The 22,055-nt window shown below is 46.1% G+C and overlaps 1 protein-coding gene across 4 annotated transcripts in view; it reads right to left on the bottom strand.

Annotated features, from left to right (window-relative positions):
* The window catches only part of LOC119978879 (methyltransferase-like protein 27), a 62,415-nt gene that overhangs the window by 34,679 nt on the left and 5,681 nt on the right, over window positions 1-22,055 (bottom strand). For all 4 annotated transcript variants that reach the window (XM_038820790.1, XM_038820791.1, XM_038820789.1 and 1 more), the window contains 2 exons: window positions 21,914-22,033; window positions 9,562-9,690 (listed from right to left, as the gene is read on the bottom strand). In XM_038820790.1, the coding sequence (XP_038676718.1) occupies window positions 9,562-9,690; window positions 21,914-22,033 (249 nt within the window). The remainder of the gene's footprint in view (window positions 1-9,561; window positions 9,691-21,913; window positions 22,034-22,055) is intronic.

Here is a 22,055-nt window from a genome sequence, read left to right on the forward strand (position 1 = left end):
AACACTTCATGGTACCAGTAGTTGAGGGATGTTAGTACTTCTGAGACCTAGTGCGGTATTGTGTGAAGCAAATAATGGCATGATGGGAAAACTAGTCAAGTCTTCTTGGTACAATTGAATTTAAACCTAAGACACAGATACAAAATACACAGATACAGCCGAGGTCAACATGACCTGAGAACTGGGTGACTCTGAAATTCTAGATAAGGCTTGTTCGTCATGAACCTAGAAGCAGTCTCAATAAATACCAAGCTGAAAAACTGTCTCTTCCTGTTCGTAAACAAATTTGTTCCTTTCTTAAAACAAAGACAGGATAATGATATGAAACTCCATTCCCCTAAAGGTCAGCAAGGTGACGCCATTGTAGCGATTATTACTTATGTTTTACTTTCGATCAAATTCCTGACCAAGTTGTATTCATGTTATCTTGATCCTATAATGTATAAAAATCGCCTTATTCTTCTGTAATATCGCAGACTTGGGACAAACTCAGCAGTTTGTATTTGACTGCCTTCCGACTTCAAGTCTCAGCCAGACTGCTAGCAGTCAGTTATAATTCGTAAATAAAGTTCAGTTTTGCTTACCTAATGAATCATGTTTGCACCTTTCTATCACAGTCCGGAAGCGGGGAAAATATTGAATACGACACTACCTACCAGTGATCAGCCTTCCACCAGTCTCAGGCTAACTTGCAGAATGGAATCCGTTCGCCTGCCGCCGTCCCTCCGCTTTGCCGGGAACCTGGGCTCAAATTGGAAAATGTTTAAACAGCGCTTCCAGCTGTACCTCAAGGCCCTGGAAGCTGCCTCGGACGCACGGAAGATTGCTCTCTTCCTTTCCACAGCCGGGGACCATGCTCTCTACATCTTCAACTCGCTCATCTTCGCTGAGGGGGAGGACAAATCGAAGTTCAAAATAGTCCTCTTAAAGTTCAACAGCCACTGCGAGGCCGATGTGAATGAGTGCTTCGAGAGATGCATGTTTCAGCAGCGAATTCAGGGTAAGGACGAGCCTTTCCAGTCCTTTACCACCCACCTCCGCGTCCTTGCGCAGTCCTGCAACTACAGGTCCACCTCTGACTCCACGATCCGTGACCAGATAGTTTTTGGTGTCCAATCTGAGCCCCTGCGCCAGCAGCTACTAAAAGTGAAGCAGCTCACCCTGTCCATGGCCATTGAGACCTTTGTGCTCCATGAACACGTCTCCACGCGCTTCTCCCACATCCAGGCCGCTGAAACGGCGTGGCAAGCTCCCTACGAAGCAGAACCGGTCCAAATAATAAAATCTTTCCAGGGTCTGGATCTGGACGATGGCGACCATTTTGTGTGCTTTTCGCGGACTCCTGCGCTGACACGCAACGAATGTGGTGACGCCGCGGACCGTTTCGCGCAGGCACGCACTGGACCGCCCCGCGCATGCGCGGTGGCGTAACGAACGTGCCGACGCACCGGCTTGCGGCAACTGTGGCTCCGCCCACTTAAAGTGGCAATGTCCCGCGAAGATCCGACGCTGCCTGCAGTGTGGCAAACTCGGCCACTATGCTACTCTGTGTAGGTCCACCCTGCCTGCTACTCTGTGTAGGTCCACCCTGCCTGCTACTCTGTGTAGGTCCTCCCTGCCTGCTACTCTGTGCAGGTCCTCCCTGCCTGCTGCTTTTGGGAGGTCCTCCCTGCCTGCTACTCTGTGCAGGTCCTCCCTGCCTGCTACTCTGTGCAGGTCCTCCCTGCTACTCTGTGCAGGTCCTCCCTGCCTGCTACTCTGTGCAGGTCCTCCCTGCCTGCTACTCTGTGCAGGTCCTCCCTGCCTGCTGCTCTGTGCAGGTCCTCCCTGCCTGCTACTCTGTGCAGGTCCTCCCTGCCTGCTACTCTGTGAAGGTCCTTCCTGCCTGCTACTCTGTGCAGGTCCTCCCTGCCTGCTGCTCTGTGCAGGTCCTCCCTGCCTGCTACTCTGTGCAGGTCCTCCCTGCCTGCTACCCTGTGCAGGTCCTCCCTGCCTGCTACTCTGTGCAGGTCCTCCCTGCCTGCTGCTTTTAGGAGCTCCACCCAGCCCCGCAGAGACGACAGGACTATTCAGCCTGCCATTAACTAACCTGCTGCAGATCTCTCTTCCGACTTTGCCTGCGATGACCCACAGGCCCCATTCAAAGTTGGCATCATAACCATGAACAGGATGTCTCCCAAGCGTGGCACCAAACCCATCCACATTCACAGCATCGACCCGGATGATGAGTGGTGTGCCACCTTACGGTCAACAGGTCCCCAGTCAGGTTCCGCCTGGACACTGGCGGCTCCGCCAATCTCATTGCGTCGCCTGATCTTCGCAGCCCCCGTGTCCAGCCTGCCATCCTGCCATCTGCGTGTCAACTGCTTGACTACAATGGCAATGCCACCGCTGCCAGTGGATCCTGCCAACTTGAGGTGACACATCGTACTCACACAGCTGTTCTCCTGTTTGAAATTGTTGCCGCCTCAAAAGCCTCCTTGCTTGGTGCGCAGGCATGTAAGCTGCTCCATTTAGTGCAGAGGGTTCACTCTCTCTCTCCCAGCGACGTGTCTGCATCTTCTGACACAGACTTCAGGGCGCAACTCGACTCCATCATCCAGCGATACCACGATGTCTTCAAGGGCATGGGCACACTCCCGTATACATACAAGATTCTACCCAAGCCCAATGCCACGCTGTGGTACACGCACCTGGCAGAATCCCAGCGCCCCTTAAAGACCGCCTCAAGCAACAGCTCCAAGACCTCCAGGACCAAGGGGTTATTTCCAGATTCACGGAACCGACCGACTGGGTAAGCTCCATGGTCTGCGTTAAGAAACCGTCCGGCGAGCTGAGGATCTGCATAAATCCTAAAGATCTTAATCAGAACATCATGCGGGAGCACTACCCGGTTCCGAAACGTGAGGAACTCACGTCTGAGATGGCCCACGCCAAACTCTTCACAAAACTCGACGCCTCAAAGGGTTTCTGGCGAATCCAGCTGGATGAATCGAGCAGAAATCTGTGTACATTCAACACGCCCTTTGGCAGATACTGCTACCACCGAATGCCATTCAGCATCATCTCCACGTCCGACGTTTTCCATCGAATAATGGAGCAGATGATGGAGGGAATCGACGGTGTCCAAGTATATGTCGACGAGGGCCAAATGCCCCTTCAGCCAGTCGAGCATTAAGTTCCTGGGGGATCACATCTCACACCTAGGGGTGCGTCCGGATGAGGACAAGATTGCAGCAATCACGTCCATGAAAACGCCTGAAGACAAGAAAGTGGTCCTCCGGTTCCTAGGCATGGTGAATTTGCTCGGAAGGTTCATCCCGAATCTCGCCTCACACACCACAGCCCTCAGAGACCTGGTTCGCAAAACTACGGACTTCCAGTGGCTCCCCGCTCACGAGCTCGAGTGGAGGGAACTGAAGGCCAAGCTTTCCACCGCCCCAGTGTTAGCCTTTCTCGACCCGAACAAAGAGACTAAAATCTCCACTAATGCCAGTCAGTCTGGGATTGGAGCCGTGCTCTTGCAATGAGACGAGTCCTCGTCATGGAACCCGGTTGCGTATGCGCCACGGGCAATGACCCCCACAGAACAGCGCTACGCGCAAATTGAAAGAGTGTCTCGGCCTTCTGACCTGAGTCGTGAAGCTCCATGACTACGTATATGGACTTCCGCAGTTCACTGTTGAAACCGACCATCGTCCGCTTGTCAACATTATAAAAAAGGACTTGAATGACATGAGGCCTCGCCTTCAAAGCATTCTACTCAAGCTACGGAGGTATGACTTCCAACTCGTTTATACCCCTGGCACAGACCGTGTCGTTGCCGATGCCCTCTCCAGGTCTGTCACCACTCTGTGCGATCACGAAGGGTTCATCTGCCAAATCGATGCTCAAGTTCAACTCGCAGCCTCCCACTTGCCAGCATCGGATGCACGCCTCGTACAAATTCGCCACGAGGCAGTGGCTGACCCCCTTCTGCAGCGTGTGATGCGTTTAATGTCAGACAGGTGGCTCAAGGGCCAATGCCCACAATTTTACAATGTCCGTGACGACCTAGCGGCTGTTGACGGGGTGCTCCTGAAGTTGGATCGCATCGTGATCCCGCACAGCATGTGCCAGCTGGTCCTGGACCAAGGTGGGCATCGACCTATTCCACGCATTGGGCAGGGACTACGTCCTTATCATTGATGGCTTCTCCAACTACCCGGAGGTCATCAGATTGCACGATCTCACATCTTCGGCTGTTATTCGGGCGTGCAAGGAGACGTTCGCCCGGCATGGCATTCCGCTCACGGTAATGTCGGACAATGGCCCCTGTTTCACAAGCCAGGAATGGGCCAGCTTCGCCCGACACTACAACTTCGCGCACATCACGTCCAGTCCCCTGTACCCTCAGTCCAATGGCAAGGCGGAAAAGGGGTTTCATATAGTCAAGAGGCTGTTCTACAAGGCTGCCGATGCTGGCTCTGACTTCCATCTTGCTCTGTTAGCCTATCGCTCCACCCCACTCTCCACTGGGCTGTCACCTGCACAATTACTGATGAACCGCACCCTCAGGACGATGGTGCCATTGATTCTCACCCCCAACCTCGATCATGTCCCCATGCTCAACTGGATGCAGCTATTGACCCACCCTTGAGGCGGTCAACCAGAGTTCATCGTCCACCTCAGAGACTGAACTTATGAACTCTGCAAATAAGTGGACCTTCTGAGCTTTTTTTTCCTTCCTTGTTAAATTCGTTCTCCAGTGGTTTGTAAATAGCATCGTTTTTTGTTCAAGTTCCTGCATATTAATCATCTGCACCAGGCACCTTCCTTTGTACATAGCCTTGTTTCCTACATTTAGATTTGTACATATGTCCTCGCACCTCACACTTAGTTAGGTACATTCTTCACACACCCACGCTATTTATTATCACATTTTCACATCAATATTTTTTTAAAAGGGGGGGGAGTCATAATATACACCAGTATATCATGGTGCAAACACATACTGATGGACATACACTGGGACCAATCAACATGCACAAACACCGCAGCCAATCACCAGTTAGAATACACACACGATAAAGGCAGAGGGCACCACGGTTCCAGCTCATTCTGGGTGCTGCCTCTGAGTGTAACAAGAACTCTCCAGCCCAGCACAGACTCACACCACGTGCTGAGAGAATCAACTGGTTTGGACAGGTTTACGTCTCTAGTTTAAACTAGCATCGTTTAAACCCTCAGTTCTCGTATGTCGATTAGTTAATAGTTAGTTAATGAAATAGAGTTGAACCTTCCTCAGTGTTGGTGGTATATGTTCACCTCGTGCAAGCCTACACTATCCAACACTTCAAGAATGACTGCCCAACTGTATGTGATTTAATTCTTGTACCGAGGTCAAGCAAATAGACCCGTTTCTACAATCCAGGAATGCGTTAAAACTGTTCCTCTTGTTTTCAAAGTTGAATCTGAATGCGAACACAAATCTTAAATTTACTTTCAGGTTTGTAACATTTTGTATCAGGATTGAACAGAAATGTTTAAAGTATGAGACTTCCAAAGGACAATGGTCCCTTGATGATCTACGGAAAGTTTGGGGAAAAGCTACCCGTTTAATAAATAAAGACCAGACCAAATGGTCCCTGATTGTAATGAGCCAGTTCCGAAGGATAAATGAGAGCATAGCAGGTACCTACTATGATTGTGAAATAAAAAACACAAAGGAGCAATTACAGGCAGTTGGTGAAGAGCGAAAGAGAGAAAAACTCAAGCTCAAAAAGCTAGAAAATTTCGAGCAAGAAGTTGCGAGACTTAAACGTGAAGTCTATGAGTCGAATAATCGAAACATGAGTTATGATTAGGAAAAAGAGAGCTAGAGTTGTAAAATGCGAAGCTTAAAATGGAAGTATCAGGACTTCTGATTCAGAATAGGGAACTGAAAGGTCGGATACCGGAGGAACTTCTGACCTGGGGGAACATCTGTTCAATGGGCCCTCAATGGGCAACTGAGGCCCATCCCCGAAAGAGTAGATTTGATCACAGAAGCCCAGCCTTTTCCTCTACCTCTGCCAGTTTGTGAGGTAATGCAGACTGCTCCGAAAGTAAGACATACCGTCCCAATGAGAAAGAAGTTAGCCGTAACCGAAAGCTCTTCCGCGGAAGCTTCACTTCATTCCGAAGTAAAAACAAATAAATAATAAGCATTCAAAAAAAGAAATCACCAAAAGCGGCCACAGAATCCGAGTTGTAACTGAGTTGGAATCCTCTGAATCCTAGCGTGACTCCGGTGAAGGGAAGGGCTTGAGCGATTCCGACATATTTTCAATCTCCACCCATTGGACAAAGTCAAAGTTTTGTCAGTAATGATTCCTAATGATAACGGACAGCTTTCTCGAGAGGTTAAAGAAGCACGAGGGGATGACGAACAACAGCTAGAAGAGGGAAGGGCTGTAGTTAAGCAATGGCTGTTCAAATATAACCTGCCAAAAACTGACTGGACAAAGGTTACCACTTGTATTCAAAAGAAGACAGAGGAAGTATCAGAATATGAAGAAAGGTTCTGGAAAGTATGGACAGAGCACTCAGGAATAGAATGGCTGAAGGGACAGGAGGTTTGGGACACAAGTACTCTTGGGCAGTTGAAGGTTGCCTTTATTGCTGGTTTGAGAACGGATTTGCCTAATGCATTCAAATTGGTGTTTCCTGAGTGGGACCGAGTATCAACAACAGAAGCGATATTAATAGATCGATGTATTCAAATTGACCAAGATATGGATTAAGATTCCTGCTTTCCAGACCAGGTTCCAGCCAAAGGATTTATCATTTCAGTCAACAAATAATGCTTTACCTAATTCAAATGCCCCACAGAAGCCGAAACCAGTACATGGAAACTGTCACAATTACGGAAAGGAAGGGCATTGGACCAGGTCATGCCAGGTGGAACCACAGGGGTGTCGGACATGACGTTATGCACGGAGAACAGTGTAGAGAAGCAAACCGATCCCGCCCAGTGTCTTCACAAGGGCAACGTACAGGTCCGGCCCACTGTCACCCCCCAGAGAAATGTATTACAGAGAGCCCTATGGTGAAATGTATATGGCTCCATCTCCTCCCATCCCTTCTCCCATCACTACTCCTCTCCCCCATCCACCATCACCATACAGAGAGTCTGCATACAGGACCAAAGAGGAGCCTGGTCTAGTGGGTACATTCAAGAAATTATCACTGCAGCGTCAAGCTGCCAGCTATCAACAAGTTAGAAGAGTCTGCCCTCAGTCTCCCTAATCCTGCCTCTCTTCTGGGTCTGGATATTCTAGCCCAATTAAATTCTTCTTTAAACTTTGAAAATGGAAAAGTAACATGTTCAATTTGAACCTTCAGGAAGGGTCAGCTTTATGAACATCCAATTTGGGCCAAAGATAAGAATGATTGTGGCCACACGGTGTACACTGTAGCTATAAGAAAGGTTTTTCACAGGTATTCTCTTTCTATCTCACTCAAATGATGGAAATCCAAGATGTTGTAACAAGATCTTGCTTCCTGGAACGAACAGCCACTTCGCTGGGGGTGGGGAGACTGCTTACCTGACAGGTGTGCCGCAGAATAGCATATTTTTCAAGATGCCAGCACAAACCCGAGGCCAAATTACCTCCTTCAAAACCCAGCAACATGGCGGCACAGTGGTTAGCACTACTGCCTCACAACGCCTGGGGTCTGGGTCCAATTCCAGCCTCGGGAAATTGTCTGTTTGGAGTTTGCACTTTTTCCCCTGTGTCTATGTGGTTTTCCTCCGGGTGCTCCCATTTCCTCCCATAGTCCAATTGTGCAGATTAAGAGTATTGACCATATTAAATTGCCCCAAAGTGTTCAAAGGTTAGGTGGTGGTACGGGTTTACATGGGAGTGGTGCTAGTTAGGGTGCTCTTTCAGAGGGTCGGTGCAGACTCAATGGGCCAAATGGTCTCCTTCTGCACTATTAGGATTCTATGATCTCACAAAGCCATTCCTCACATGTAGCCTTCAATCTTTCCTTAAATACGTTTATTTTCTCTTTCATCTCCATATCCTTTGTTCTCAACCATCTTTGGAAGTTACCTTTTCCACAATATAAAAATCCTTCATGTCTCAGGAAAAATAAACTTAACTTTAACTTATTCGTTTATGATCTTAGGGATTAATGCAGGTCCCCTGCTGATCAGCAACTCGGAAAATCTCCCCCCGATCTTACATTTTGAAGCTCATTAATTATGCATTGGTGAGCAGCTTCCTACGAATCAGAAGGTTTTTTCCACCCTGCTGTAACCTAAGGGGTCGGAGATCATGGCACCATTTATAAATGCCAGCTGAACGCACACAAATCTCTCAGCAGCCCAGCTACATGGATAACCAAGGCTGAGATGGCTCCAAGTAAATGAAAGGTATTGCCAAGACTCAGCAATGACTCTCTGGAGGCTCTTATTTGTGGTGTGCACCTACACCAGAATTCCCACTATCCCAGGGATGGGTCCAGGAGGTCCACCAACTTCACCGCACTAACCTGGGAGGTGGTTGCGAGGGAGGTCAGCTCTATGTGCAACCAACTGAGAAACAGCATCCAGTGCAGTGATCACTTCTGCACTGTTAGGCTAAGTCATCATTCAGCTCACATCAAACACACTCTCAAAATGTCGTCATGCACTCAAAGCATCATTCAGCTCAGCGATCTCTTAAATTATCAGCAGTGGGGGTGGGAATATTAGCATTGAAAGTCTACTCACCAGCATCACATTCTGCACAAACTCCACCCTCATTCCTGACTGGGGAGAGCTCAGTACACACAGAAGGTGTGCAAGCTTCCTAACCTCTCCTCCTCACATCTCGTCACATCCCATCCCCTTGTCTTCATGGAGGCCAAGCTTGCTCACAACAGGGAGGAGAGATCCCAGACTGGAAGAAGGAATGTGGACTTCCAGGATCTCTCCAAATTCCAGGGGTGCGCTGCCGATTTAACAGGGAAGGGCAGAGATTGCTCCTGTGGGGAAGGCGAGATAGGCCTCTCCCAGAAGCCTGTGCAAACCAGCCCTGCATGAGTGGATCACATCCTGATATTCGCAGTTGTTGTATTCAGCCTGTTCATGAACTGACTCTATCTCTTCTCTCTTATAGGCAGCAGTAGGCCCAGATACACCAGCACATCCAACATAATCCCCAGCCTCAGGTCACCTCGAAGATGATGCTGAGGATCCATTTGAAGAAGACCTGTCACTGTGCTCACCTGATCCACACCAAAACTTCACACTTCATAGTTTCTCTCCCTCCATCACACCAACAATAACATTGATATATACAGGAAACAGAGGCTGGGATATTCCAGCACCGCCAGCTGCCAGATTGTCCAGTCCTGCCGAATGCCAAGTGACTTCTGGCTGGATCACCAAACCTCCCGCGGCAACTCCTGTTATGGTGAGGCTGGAAAATCCCAGCTGTAGGCATTCTAGAAACTTCTCACTTATTAACAGAACAATGAATGGTGAGAGCAGTTTGCACTGGTTTAAACTGATATCTTTGTGTATTTTAATGCAGTTTAATCATCTCTTACCCCATCAGCCACTAGTCCTGTTCCACAAGGCACATCAAGGACCAGCGCATTCTCTCGATCTCCCAGATATACAGAGTCCACAGTTTCCACACCGAACCGGGGAGCCTGGTAATCCATCACACTCATGTGCTGTGAGTAGAAAGAGATTTCATTCATGCAACCTGGTCACTGAAGAGTTTTGCTCTGTATAGTTTGCATCTTAGAGCACAAAGTGAGAGGTGCTGATTCTGGAGCAGTGAGATCATTGAAGGTTGTTTTAATTTTACAAAGTTCGCTGGGCGAGATTTTCAGTTTTTGAGAATAAGTGTTGACGCAGGAGTCATGGACTTTCGCGACAGCAACACTGGCGGTGACCCTGGGTTGATTCAGCAACTGTGGAGGGGCTACGTGGAACATAATTGGTTCCAATGAAAAACGTTGCAGGATTAGCCGGGTGCGTGATTGACACTCGGGAGGCTGACAAGCTGCAGCCACATATATATACTTCACTCCCCACACACACCATCCCTTCCAATAAGATGGCACTGGTTATACTGGGGCTCACCCATACAGCCGATGGGTCGGCTGGTGCCAGAGGGTACCTAGCTGATGGCCTGGGGAGGCACCTATACCACCCATGGTCCTAAGTTCACAGCGGGCTGTTAGCGTCGTGTGCAGCTGCAGGGCTGCCTTTCCAGCTGCGGCAATGGTGTTACGTGTCCGTCCACCTCGATTCCACAGCCAAATGTCTAGCCACTGCCCACTACTCTCCCCAGCCCTGGCAGAAGCCCCCCGGCCAGCAGCACAACTGTAAGCAAACCATGGTGATGTTGGACACTTTCCGTACTCCTTCCCTCTCCCTCAGCAGCCACGACGCCAGCTTCACTATTTTTAAAAGCACAAGTCAACCCCGCCGTCGGGAATCTGGCCCATCAGAGGCGGAGCATCGTGGAGGCTCCAGAGAATACTAGGTTGGGCCGGCTAATGATATGCCAATGGTGTTTATTGTCCGTGTGTTGTGGACCGCATTGACACCGCTGTCGAGGTGACGGAGAATTGCGATTTGGCGTTCATTTTCTGCACTCGCCGCGAATTTGGTGTTGGACCCTATATTCAGCCCAAGTGTAATTCCCTATTTCAGCATTAGCCAATGGAGAATCCCGCCCCTCTAGATTCGGGAAAGGTTCCTGTTGATTGGAAAATAGCAAATGTAGTTCCTTTATTCAAAAAGGGAGAGAGACAGAAGGCAAGAAACTACAGGGCAGTTAGCTTAACACCTGTCATTGTGAAAATGTCAGCAGCTATTATTAAAGGCATTATAGCAGGGCACTTAGATATGGTAATCAGGCAAAATCAACATGGTTTTATGAAAGGGAAACAATGGGCGGGATTCTCCGAGCCTCCGCACCGAAATTGCTTTCAGCGTGGGGGCGGAGAATAGAGCATCAGACCCGCGATCAGGTCCAACGCCTTCCCGTGATTCTCCGTGGACTGGAGAATCGCCACCAGTCGCACGTGCACGGTCGACGCGGCGCCGGTTGGGGCCATTGAAAGAGGCCCCCGTGGCGATTCACCACCGGCAGCTGCCCGCGTTCCCGCTGGCGTGGCTCTAACATGGTTCCACCGGCGGGAACTCGGATTAGCGGCTGTGGACCCAGTCCACGGCCGCCCTGGTGGTGGTGGGGGATCCATTGCCGGGGGTGGGGGGGGGCCTCCAGGACGGCCAGGGTTCTGATCGGGGGCCACCGATTGGCAGGCGAGCGCAATTTGTTTGAGGGGCTATAATGTGGGGGTCCGCCATGTAGCTCGGGCCGCTGCAATAGGCGGCCACCGTGAGCATGCGAGGACCCACGGCCGAGACTGCAGGGCCCTGTATCGGCAGCCGGAGCTTTGTGGAGCACCCCAGGGCCCTTCTAACCCCCTTCAAAATGGAGAATCACTGTGGAGTTTCTCCAGGAAAGTCCAGAGTGATTCACGTCTATTTTCTCGCGGGCGTGGGGACATAGTCCCATTTTCAGAGAATTCCACCCAATGTTCACCAAAGTTCTTTGAAGAAATAACATGTGTTCTGGGTAAAGGGGAACTAGTGGATGGACTGTAATTAGATTTCCAGAAGCCATTTGATAAGGTGCCACATGTAAGGTTATTACGGAAAATAAAAGCTCATGGTGTAGGAGGTAATATGTTGGCAAGGATTGAAGATTGTAGAGCTAACAAGAAACAAAGAATAGGCATCAATGTGTCATAATCTGGTTGCTGGCAAGATGTAACAAGTGGGTGCAGCAGGTATCAGTGCAGGGCGACAACCTTTTACAATTTATATAATTTTTAAAAAATAAATGTAATTCCTTTTTTTTCCAGTTAAGGGGCAATTTAACATGGCCAATTCACCTACCCTGCACCTCTGTTTGGGTTGTGGGGGTGAGACCCACACAGACAAGGGGAGACTGTGCAAACTCCAGACGGACAGTGACCCGGGATGCCATCCAACCCGCACAATTTATCTAAATGACATGGATGAAAGATATGGGGCGGGAATTGTCCGAGTCTCCGTGCCACAATCGCACTCGGCGCAGGGGTGGAGAATGAGCATTCATGCCGAAATTCAGCACGACGTCGCTCCTGCGATTCTCCGGTCACTAGACAATCGCCACCAATCGCACGTGCGCGGGCGACGAGGCGCCGGTCGGGGGTCATTGAAAGAGGCCCCCGCGGTGATTCTCTGTCGGCAGCTGGCTGAGTTCTCGCTGGCATGGTTCGAACATGGTTCCACCCGGCGGGTACTCGGAGTGGCGGCTGCGGGCTGAGTCCACGGCCACCCTGGTGGGGGGCGGCGCAATTAGGGGCCATCGATCGATGGGCACATGTGATCTCAGGGGGTGGGCTCTCTTGTGGGGGCTGGTCCGCTGTGTAGGTCTGCCATGTTGCACGGACCCCCGGTCGGAAGTGCAGGGTCCCCTATCAGCAGCTGGAGCTGCGTGGAGCATTCCGGCGCCCTGCTGGACCCCTTCAGGTAAGTGAATCGCTGGGCAGGCGGCCTGTTGGCGCCAGTGTGAAACGCTCCAGTGTTTAAGCCAGGGTTAACACTTAGCCGCCGTTTTGGAGAATCCCTCCCATGGTTGCTAAATTTGCTGATGACCCAAAGGCAGATAGGAAAGAAAGATCTGACGGAGACGTAAGGAGGCTACAAAGGGACACAGATAGGTTAAGTGAGTGGACAAAAATCTGGCAAATGGAATATAACGTAGGGAAAAGAATGCAAGAGAACCTCATTATTTAAATGGTGAGGAGAATGAGGAGCTCTGAGGTGCCACGGGATCAGGGTGTCCTAATGCATGCATCACAAAAAGCAAGGGCAGCAAGTAATTAAGAATGCTTTTAAATTGTTTATTCAAAGAATATAAAAGTAGGGAGGTTTAGCTTCAGTTGTACAGGGCATTGAGGAGTCACATCTGGAGTACTGTCTGCAGTATCGGTCTCCTCATTTAAGGAAAGGTGTAAACACTTTAGAAATTGTTCAGAGAAGGTTGACGAGAATATTACCTCAATGGGTGGGTTGTCTTCTGAGGAAAGATTGGACAGGTTTGGTTTATATCTGCTGATGTTTAGAACGGTAAGAGCTGACTCAATGAAAACATAAATTATTCTGAGAGGTATTGACAGGGTGGATGTGGGAGAATTTAGAACCAGAGGTCACTGTTTAAAGATAATGGGTTGTCTATTTCAGCCAGAGACAAGGGAGAAATGTTTTCTGCCAGAGTGCTGCGAGGCTCTGAAACTCTCTTCCTCAAAAGGCAGTGGAAGCAGAGAGTCTGTGGGTGGAATTTGTCAGAATAATAGCAGTATCAGCTTCACTCAGAAGTCCGGTGGAGGCAGTTTTCCCGACAAGATCTTGCCACAATTTTCCATATTATTGAATGGGAGCTTGTTTTGCGCCGTCATTGGGAGGGGCAGGGCCTAAACACAGCAGCAAGCCGGGCTTCACCGAAATCAGACGCCATTTTTAAAGGGCACCAAGAACTCAAAGTGTCCAAACTGCCGTGGACATTAGGATAGCCCCAATCTGATTGAGGGCACCCCCGTCCCACCCTCGAACATAAATCACTGGCATGAATCTCCCCTCCACACTACCCCTGAACATAGATCGCCTGCATTAGAATATCAGGGACCTCCCAATGGATCGCTCTATAGGCCTTGCCCCATAGGCCCAACCCCCTAAGAACCACACCCTTACTGGACCTGCCCCCTTCAGGCTCCTCCCCTAGCTCTACCACCCTGATAGTGTGAGGTTGGAAACGCCATGGTGCAGTTCAAGGGCACTGCCCTGCTATGTCCCCGATCTCTCGGGCGACAATAACCCCCCCCAGTCTGTGGTTCCCTGTTTTCTCCCTTCCTCCCTTGTTAAATTGTGGGGTGACTTGCTATCTTTCAATGTTCAGGAACTATTGCAGAATCTATGGAATGATCACCAATGCAGTCAGAATTTCCATAGCTACCCCTTTCAATACTCTACAGTGGCTAGAAGAGCAGGTCAGTGTCTGGAAATTCTGCAGAGAGCATCTCAGATCCTGATTCCCCCAAAGCCTGTCCACCAGCACGGCCCAAATCAGGAGTGTGATGGAATATTCTCCACTTTCCTGGATAAGTGCAGCCCGAACCACATACAATAAGCTCAACACCATCTAGGACAAAGCAGCCCACCTGATTGGCACCCCTTCCACAAACATTTACTCCCTCCACCACTGACAAACAGAGACAACAGTCTGTACAATCGACAAGATGTGCTGCAGCAATGTCTGAAAGTTCTTTTGAAAGTACTTACCAAACCTGTGACCTCTAAAACCGAGAAGGACAAGGACAACAGAAACATGGAAACATCACGACCTGGAAACTGCTCTCCAAGCCGCTCACCATCCTGATTTGGAAATACATTTAGGGCAGAACGGTGGCACAGTGGTAGGGACCCGGGTTTGATTCCTGCCTCGGGTGACTGTGTGGCGTTTGTACATTCTCCCTGTTTCTGCGTGGGTTTCCTCGGGTGCTCTGGTTTCCTCCCACAGTCAAAAGATGTGCAGGTTAGGTGGATTGGCCATGCTAAACTGCCCTCTAGTGTCTGAATGTTAGGTGGTGTTACTGGGATATGGTGGGGATATGGCCCTGGGTAGGGTGCTCTTTTAGAGGTTCAGTGCAGACTTGATGGATCAATGGCCTCCAACACTGTGAGGAGTCTATAATATATTGCAGTTCCTTTGGTGTCACTGGGTCAAACTCCTTGAACTCCCTCTCTAACAGTGTTGTGGTTGTACCGACACCACATTGACTGTGGCAGTAAAAGAAGAAAGTTTAGTAACACCTTCTCAAGGACAATTAGGGATGGGCAAGAATCTATGGCCTAGCTGAGGAAGCCCACGTCCCATGAATGAAAGTAAACAGCATTTGATGGAGAAAAAGCTCTTCTCGTTCCTCTGGGTGATGCTTCCCCAAATACAACAAGAATTTTTTTTCTAGTGTCCATCTGATGTAAAATGATTAATGCAGTTAGGATAGATATGGTGGAGTATCATGTAAGAGTACCTTTAAGAAATGGGTGTTTATGAATGGGTGCATACATAAATATCGGTAGTTAGAGTACCTTTAAGAAATGGGTCTTTATTACTGCTGTGATGTCAAAGAGGAAGTGGAGCTGGGCTGTATGTCAGCTTTTTACCTTTGTTTTAGGCTGATGCTGCAGGGTGTGGTTTTGTTTAATTTTCAGAGCTGGATAGCTGCAGTCATAGCCAGAAGGTGTATTAGAGTCTCGCTCTGTAATCTAAACACTTTAAATTGATCCTGGTGATTTAAAACAAATAACAGTCGTGACTTTAACCTGATGTGCTTCTGGTAAAAGGTGTTTTTAAGTCTTATGGATGTTGAAAGGAAAGCTTAAAGGATTACTTAGTGTTTTATTTTTTTGGCTGTTGTATTTGAATTGGTTGAGAAGATGTTCACTGTATGTTTCAAAAAGGATAACTTGAGTTCATAGAATAAACATTGTTTTGTTTTAAAAACTACTTTTCCATTTCTGCTGTACCATACCTGTAGAGTGGATTGTGTGCTCCCCATACCACAATCTATGAAAAGTTGTGGGTCAGGTGAGCTCCATGATACAGTTTGGGGGTTCTCTAAACCCTGGGCCATAACAAACTGGGGGCTCGAGGGGGATAAAAGTCTATCTATTGGATTGGCTTTGTGAACTCAAAGACAGTGAGGGGTGAGCATATTGTGGTTGCTTTTCAGGTGTGGTATTTTAGTTTAATTAGGGAGTGTGTTGTGAATGATGGCTCTTTCAGAGGTTCTGAAGTTTTTGGGGGTGGAGACGGTCACATGCAGTACCTTACGGACAGAGACTAAAAGCAGACTGTTAGATTTGGCAAAAACATTGCAATAAACGTGACCTGACAAAAATATGAAAAGGTGATGCCAAGTGAGAGTACCTTTAAGAAATGCATGTGTAAGCAATGTACCTTTAAGAAATAGCGCAACTCATATTACTGAAGTGATGTCAGAGGGTGGGGAGAGCTTAGCTCACTTCTGCTTTTAGTTTCAGATTGAGAGAGAAGATCTGAAAAGTGTCTGGCTGGTTAGCTGTGAGCTGTTTGAAAGGAGAAAGCCAGTTTTTGAGGAAAAGAGCTTGGGTGTATCTGGATCTGCTGTGATCTCCTCCATGAAATCTCAGAATCATTTGGGTGATTTAAACTCATAATAGTAATGTATTTTACCTGATGTGTTTCTGTTTAAAGGTGTTAAGTCTTTTGGAGGTTGGAAGGAATATTCTGAGGGATTATTTAGTGTTGTATTATTTTCAGGGTTATCTTTGAAGTTAGGGGTGTTAAGTGATCCAATGTTTATTTGAAAGTTTAAGTTGAATTCAATGAATAAACATTGTTTTGTGTTTAAAAACCGACGTGTCCATAATTGCAAAACCACACTGTGTGCTTCCAAAGCAACAATCCATTAAAGGAGGAGGTTGGTTGGACTCAATGATACATTTCGGGATTCTGAAAATGCCTCTCCCCATAACAGTGAGGTAATTATGGTGGTGGCTAGGCATTTAAAGTTACCTGAGATACAGTTTGACACATTGGAAATGGCAAAAATTAAGTTAAAAATTAAACAAATGGAACATGAGAAAGAAAGAAAGCAGCTTGAATATGAAAAAGAGAGGGAGAAAAAAGAAAGGGAGAGAGAAAGAGAGAAGGAAGAGAGAGAGAAGAAAGGAAAACAGAATAAATAGCCCCAGCAGAAAAAAAAGAAAGAGAAAGGGAGATACAGATCAGGAAAAAAGATAAAGAGAGAGAGTTTGAACTTCAGAAAATGGCCATGAAACATGACAGTCAATTAAAATTGACAGACAGAAAGGGAAATGTAAAGTGATGAGGATAGTGAGAAAGAGCTTCATAGTCGAAGGCTTGGTGGGAATCTATTTAAAATGTCCAAGCATTGCTAAGGTTTGATGAGAAGAAGGTAGAAGCCTTTTTCGTTTCATTTGAGAAGGTAGCTAAACAAATGAAATGGCCAAGAACATGTGGGTATTACTGATTCAAACAAAGCTGGTACGTAGGGCTAGTGATGTGTTTGCATCATGACTGGAGGAGGTATCTGGGGCATATGAGGAGGTGACAAAATCCATCTTAGGTGCATATGAACTAGTGTCTGAAGCCTCCAGACAAAGGTTTCGAAATTTAAAGAAAGAATTTGGTCAAACATACATGGAGTTTGAAAGGATCAAGCAGAGTAATTTTGATAGGTGGATAAGGGCTTTGAAAATAGACCAAACGTATGAAGCTCTCAAAGAAATTATACTTTTGGAGGAATTGAAAAATTCAATTCCTGATGTAGTGAGAACTCATGTGGAAGAGCAGAGGGTTAAAACTGCGAGATTAGCAGCAGAAATGGCAGATGATTATGAATTAGTTCATAAATCAAAATTTGGTTTCCGACATCAGTTTCAGCCTGTGAGGGATAGAAATTGGGAACATGAGAAATACTCAGGTGGTAAAGGTAAAGGTGATCTGATGGGCGATAATAAGGAGAGTGTACCTCAGATTAAAAACGAAATCCAGGAGGGTGGAAAAGAAATGAAAAACTTCAAATGTTGTCACTGTAATAAACTGGGCCATGTAAAGTCACAGTGTTGGTGGTTGAAGAAAAGCACTGGGAAGGCTGATGTGGTAAAACAGGATAAGACAGGGTTTGTTAAAGTGGTAAAGGAAATCGCAAGTGAAGTGAAAAAGGTGCAAAAGATTGTACAGCCTGATCAAGAGGCGATCAATAAGAAGGTGCCAGTTCTCTTTGAAGAATTTACTAATGTGGGTAAAGTTTACTCATGTGTATCAGGAGAAGCAGGTAAAGAAGTCACAATTTTAAGAGATATGGGAGCTAGTCAATTTTTAATGGTAAGAGATGAGTATTTATGTAGTTTGGGAAGAATGTTGGCAGAATAGGTGGTGATATGTGGAATTCAGGGTGAGAGAAGTAGTGTTCCATTATATAAGGTAAGGTTGGAAAGTCCAGTGAAGAGTGGTGAAGTGTTAGTAGGAGTATTAGAGAAACTATCTTGTCCAGGAATATAGTTTATCTTGGGTAATGATATAGCTGGATCACAGGTGGGAGTGATGCCTACTGTGGTGAATAAGCCAGTGGAAAATCAGACAGCTGAAGTGTTGAAGGACGAATGTCTTGGGATATTTCTGGATTGTGTGGTAACAAGGTTGCAAAGTCACAGGTGAAGACAAGAGGAGAAATCAAACAGTGAAGATGATGTTGATATGCAATTATCAGAAACGATTTTTGATCAGATGATTGAAAAAGAACAAGAACAGCTGGAGGACGAGGCAGATATTTTTAGTTCAGGAAAATTGGCGGAGTTGCAACAGAAAGGTATAGAAACAAAACGGATGTGTCAGAAAACGTACACGGAAGAGGAATCTGCGTGTATACCCGCGTGTTATTACCGTAAAAGTAATGTTTTAATGCGAAAATGGAGACTTTTACACATGCAGACAGATGAAAAGTGGGCAGATATTCATCAAGTAGTATTGCTGGTAGGGTATAGAAAGGAGCTGTTGCCAGTTGTGCATGAGGTACCAGTGGAAGGTCATTTGGGAATAAGGAAAACTCAAGCTAAAATCCAGAAACATTTTTATTGGCCTGGACTACATAGAGATGTAGTTAAATTTTGTCGATCATGTCACACATGTCAAGTGATAGGGAAACCTCAAGCAGTGACAAAACCAGTGCCCCTAATACCCATTCCAGCATTTGAGGAACATTTTACAAGGGTCCTAATTGATTGTGTAGGACCGCTTCCTGAAACAAAAGGTGTAATCAATATCTTTTGACTATAATGGATGTGTCTTCTAAGTTTCCAGAGACCATTCCAGTATTCAATATTACAGCTAAAAAGATTGTGAAGGAGTTGCTTAAATTCTTTACTAGAAATGGACTACCCACAGAAATACAACCGGATCAAGGATCGAATTGTACCTCAATGTTATTCAAAGAAGTTATGGATAACTTAGGAATCAAACAATTTAAATCAACTGGATACCATCCAGAATCACAGGGGCCATTAGAAAGGTGGCAACAGACATTAAAGACAATGTTGAGGGCTTATTGTCAAGATTATCCAGAGGTTTGGAATAAATTAATTCCATTTCTACTGTTTGCAATTAGGGATGCACCTATGAATCAACCAAATTTAGTCCTTTTGAACTAATTTTTGATCATGAGTTAAGAGGACCACTTAAATTGATTAAGGAAAAATTGGTGAGTGAGAAATCGGAAATTACATTATTGGATTAAATGTCAAATTTCAGGGAACAATTAAATAGAGCAGGTGAATTGGCTAGACAACATTTATAAGTTGCACAAAATGTGATGAAACGGGTAGCTGACAAGAAATCCAAAGTTCATTGTTTTGCCAGTGGAGATAAAGTTTTAACAATGTTACCAGTGGTAGGTAAGCCTTTAAAAGCTAGGTTTTGTGGACCTTATCAGTTTGAAAGGAAATTAAGTGAGGTGCATTATGTGGTTAAAAACACCAGATAGATGGAAGACTCACCGAGTGTGTCATGTGTATATGCTTAAAAGGTACTTTGAAAGGGAAGGAGAGCAAAAGGAGGAGGTTTTAATGATTCTCATTCAAAGTGATGAACCAAATCCAGATGACTGTGAATTTGACATACCTCAAATTAAATTGTAAAATCAGGATGTGCTTAAAAATTGGGATAAATTGTTGCGTTTCCTTCCAGAGGAAAAACAAACTGACCTGAAAGAGTGATTGATATCAGATGGGCACGTTTGTGGAGATAAATTGGGAAGTACTAAAATGGCTATACATGATGTTGATGTGGGAAATGCTGTTCCAAGCAAACAACATCCGTACAGACGTAACCCTTGAAAATTGGCACAGGTTAACAAAGAGATTGAATGAAAATGAATGAAAATCGCTTATTGTCACAAGTAGGCTTCAATGAAGTTACTGTGAAAAGCCCCTAGTCGCCACATTCCAGCGCCTGTTCGGGGAGGCTGGTATGGGAATTGAACCGTGCTGCTGGCCTGCCTTGGTCAGCTTTAAAAGCCAGCGATTTTGCCAAGTGTGCTAAACCATCCCCTGCTGAGATTGAGAGTATACTTAAAAATGGCACAATTGAAGTGTGTTGCAGCCAATGGAGCTCACCCATAGTGCTGGTACCTAAACCAGACGGTACCCATTGGTTGTGTGTGGACTATAGAAAGGTTAATGCAGTCACAAGAACGGACTGTTATCCTTTCCCACATTCGGAAGATTGCATTGAGAAAGTGGGACAATTAGTTCTTATTTCCAAACTGGATTTACTTAAACATTACCTTTATCCGAAAGAGCGAAGGAGATTTCAACTTTTGTAACTCCAGATGATATATACCAATTCAAAGTTATGCCATTGGGCATGAAAATCGCCCCAGCCACATTTCAACGTAACTAACAAAGTTGATTCAGGATTTCCCAATTGTGCGGTATACATCGACGATCTGGTAATTTTCACCCAGACTTGGAAAGAACATGTGAAACATCTAATGGAGTTATTTTATCGACTTCAGGAGGCGGGTTTGGTGGTAGACCTAGCCAAAAGTGAATTTGAAAAGCCCAAGTCACTTTCCTTGAGGAGTTTTCGATACCCTCGAGTCAAAGGGACATAGTGCGATTTCCTGGCATGAGTGGATTTGATCGAAAATGGACGTGCTGAAGAAACATCGAAAATTTCAGTGGACAGCGGAGTGTCAGCAGGCATTTGACTGCCTGAAAGCTGTGATAACCAATACTCCTGTGTTGGAGAATTACAAGGGACTCTGTGATCAGGTTGAACTAAAGTATCTGACTTTAAAGAGAATGGATGGATCATGCAGAGGAATGGATGGATCATGCAGAGGCCTTCGTGTTCAAAGAGACTGTCAATTGAGAAGGATTTCAGTTGAACGAAGACAAATTCAAAGAAAAATGGACTATATTATTATACCTGTTTGCGTGTGTTGGTTTTTGAAACGAAAAAGTATATTTACTGTGTGCATTTCTTAAAGTGAAAAGGTGAAAAATGAAACCATCTTGAAGTTGATGGGTTTTTATTTTCTTGGGGGGAGGTGTCATGTGAGAGTACCTTTAAGAAATGGTTATTTGCAAATGGATGTGTATATAAATATCTGTAGTGAGAGTAGCTTTATGAAATGGGTGTTTATTACTGCAGTGATGTCAGAGAGGGGCTGGGCTCCCCATCTCTATTTTACTTTTGTTTTAGTCTGTTTGCTGCATGGTGTGGTTTAGTTTTGTTTTCAGAGCTGGGTAGCTGCAGTCACAGCCAGTATTAGAGTCTCTCTCTGTAATTTAAAGACTGTAAATCGATCCTGGTGATTTAAAACTAATAACAGTAGTGACTTTAACCTGATGTGCTTCTGGTAAAAGGTGTTTTACGTCTTATGGATGTTAAAAGGAAATCGTAAAGGATTACCTGGTGTTGTATTTTTTTGGGGGTTATATTTGAATTGATGGTTGCTAAGATGTTCGCTGTATGTATTAAAAAGGTTAACTGGAGTTCATAGTATAAACATTGTTTGTTACAAAAAATACTTTTCCATTTCTGCTTTACCATCCCTGTAGAGTGGGCTGTGTGCTCCCCACTCCACAATCTATCAAAATTTGTGGGTCAGGTGAACTCCATGATCCACTCTGAACCCTGGTCTATAACAGGAGGAACCAAACAGAGTAACCTATGGTAACAACTGCCACAACAGGTGTGAGGAGCAATTCTTTCCCCAGTAGTCAGCGACTGATGGTAAAATGAGAGCGGGAATGTCCTACCTGTTCATAATCCTGAGCCCAAGAGTCATAAAAATTCACTTGTTCTTCCACTTCCATTTTGCCGTATAAAGTGATTAGGTTCTTGGTGGCTGCAGCCACGTCAATTCTAGAATTTTCCATCTGTGGAACAAAGAATACGAGG

The sequence above is a fragment of the Scyliorhinus canicula genome, chromosome 15, assembly GCF_902713615.1.
Source record: "Scyliorhinus canicula chromosome 15, sScyCan1.1, whole genome shotgun sequence".
Lineage (NCBI taxonomy): Eukaryota > Metazoa > Chordata > Chondrichthyes > Carcharhiniformes > Scyliorhinidae > Scyliorhinus > Scyliorhinus canicula.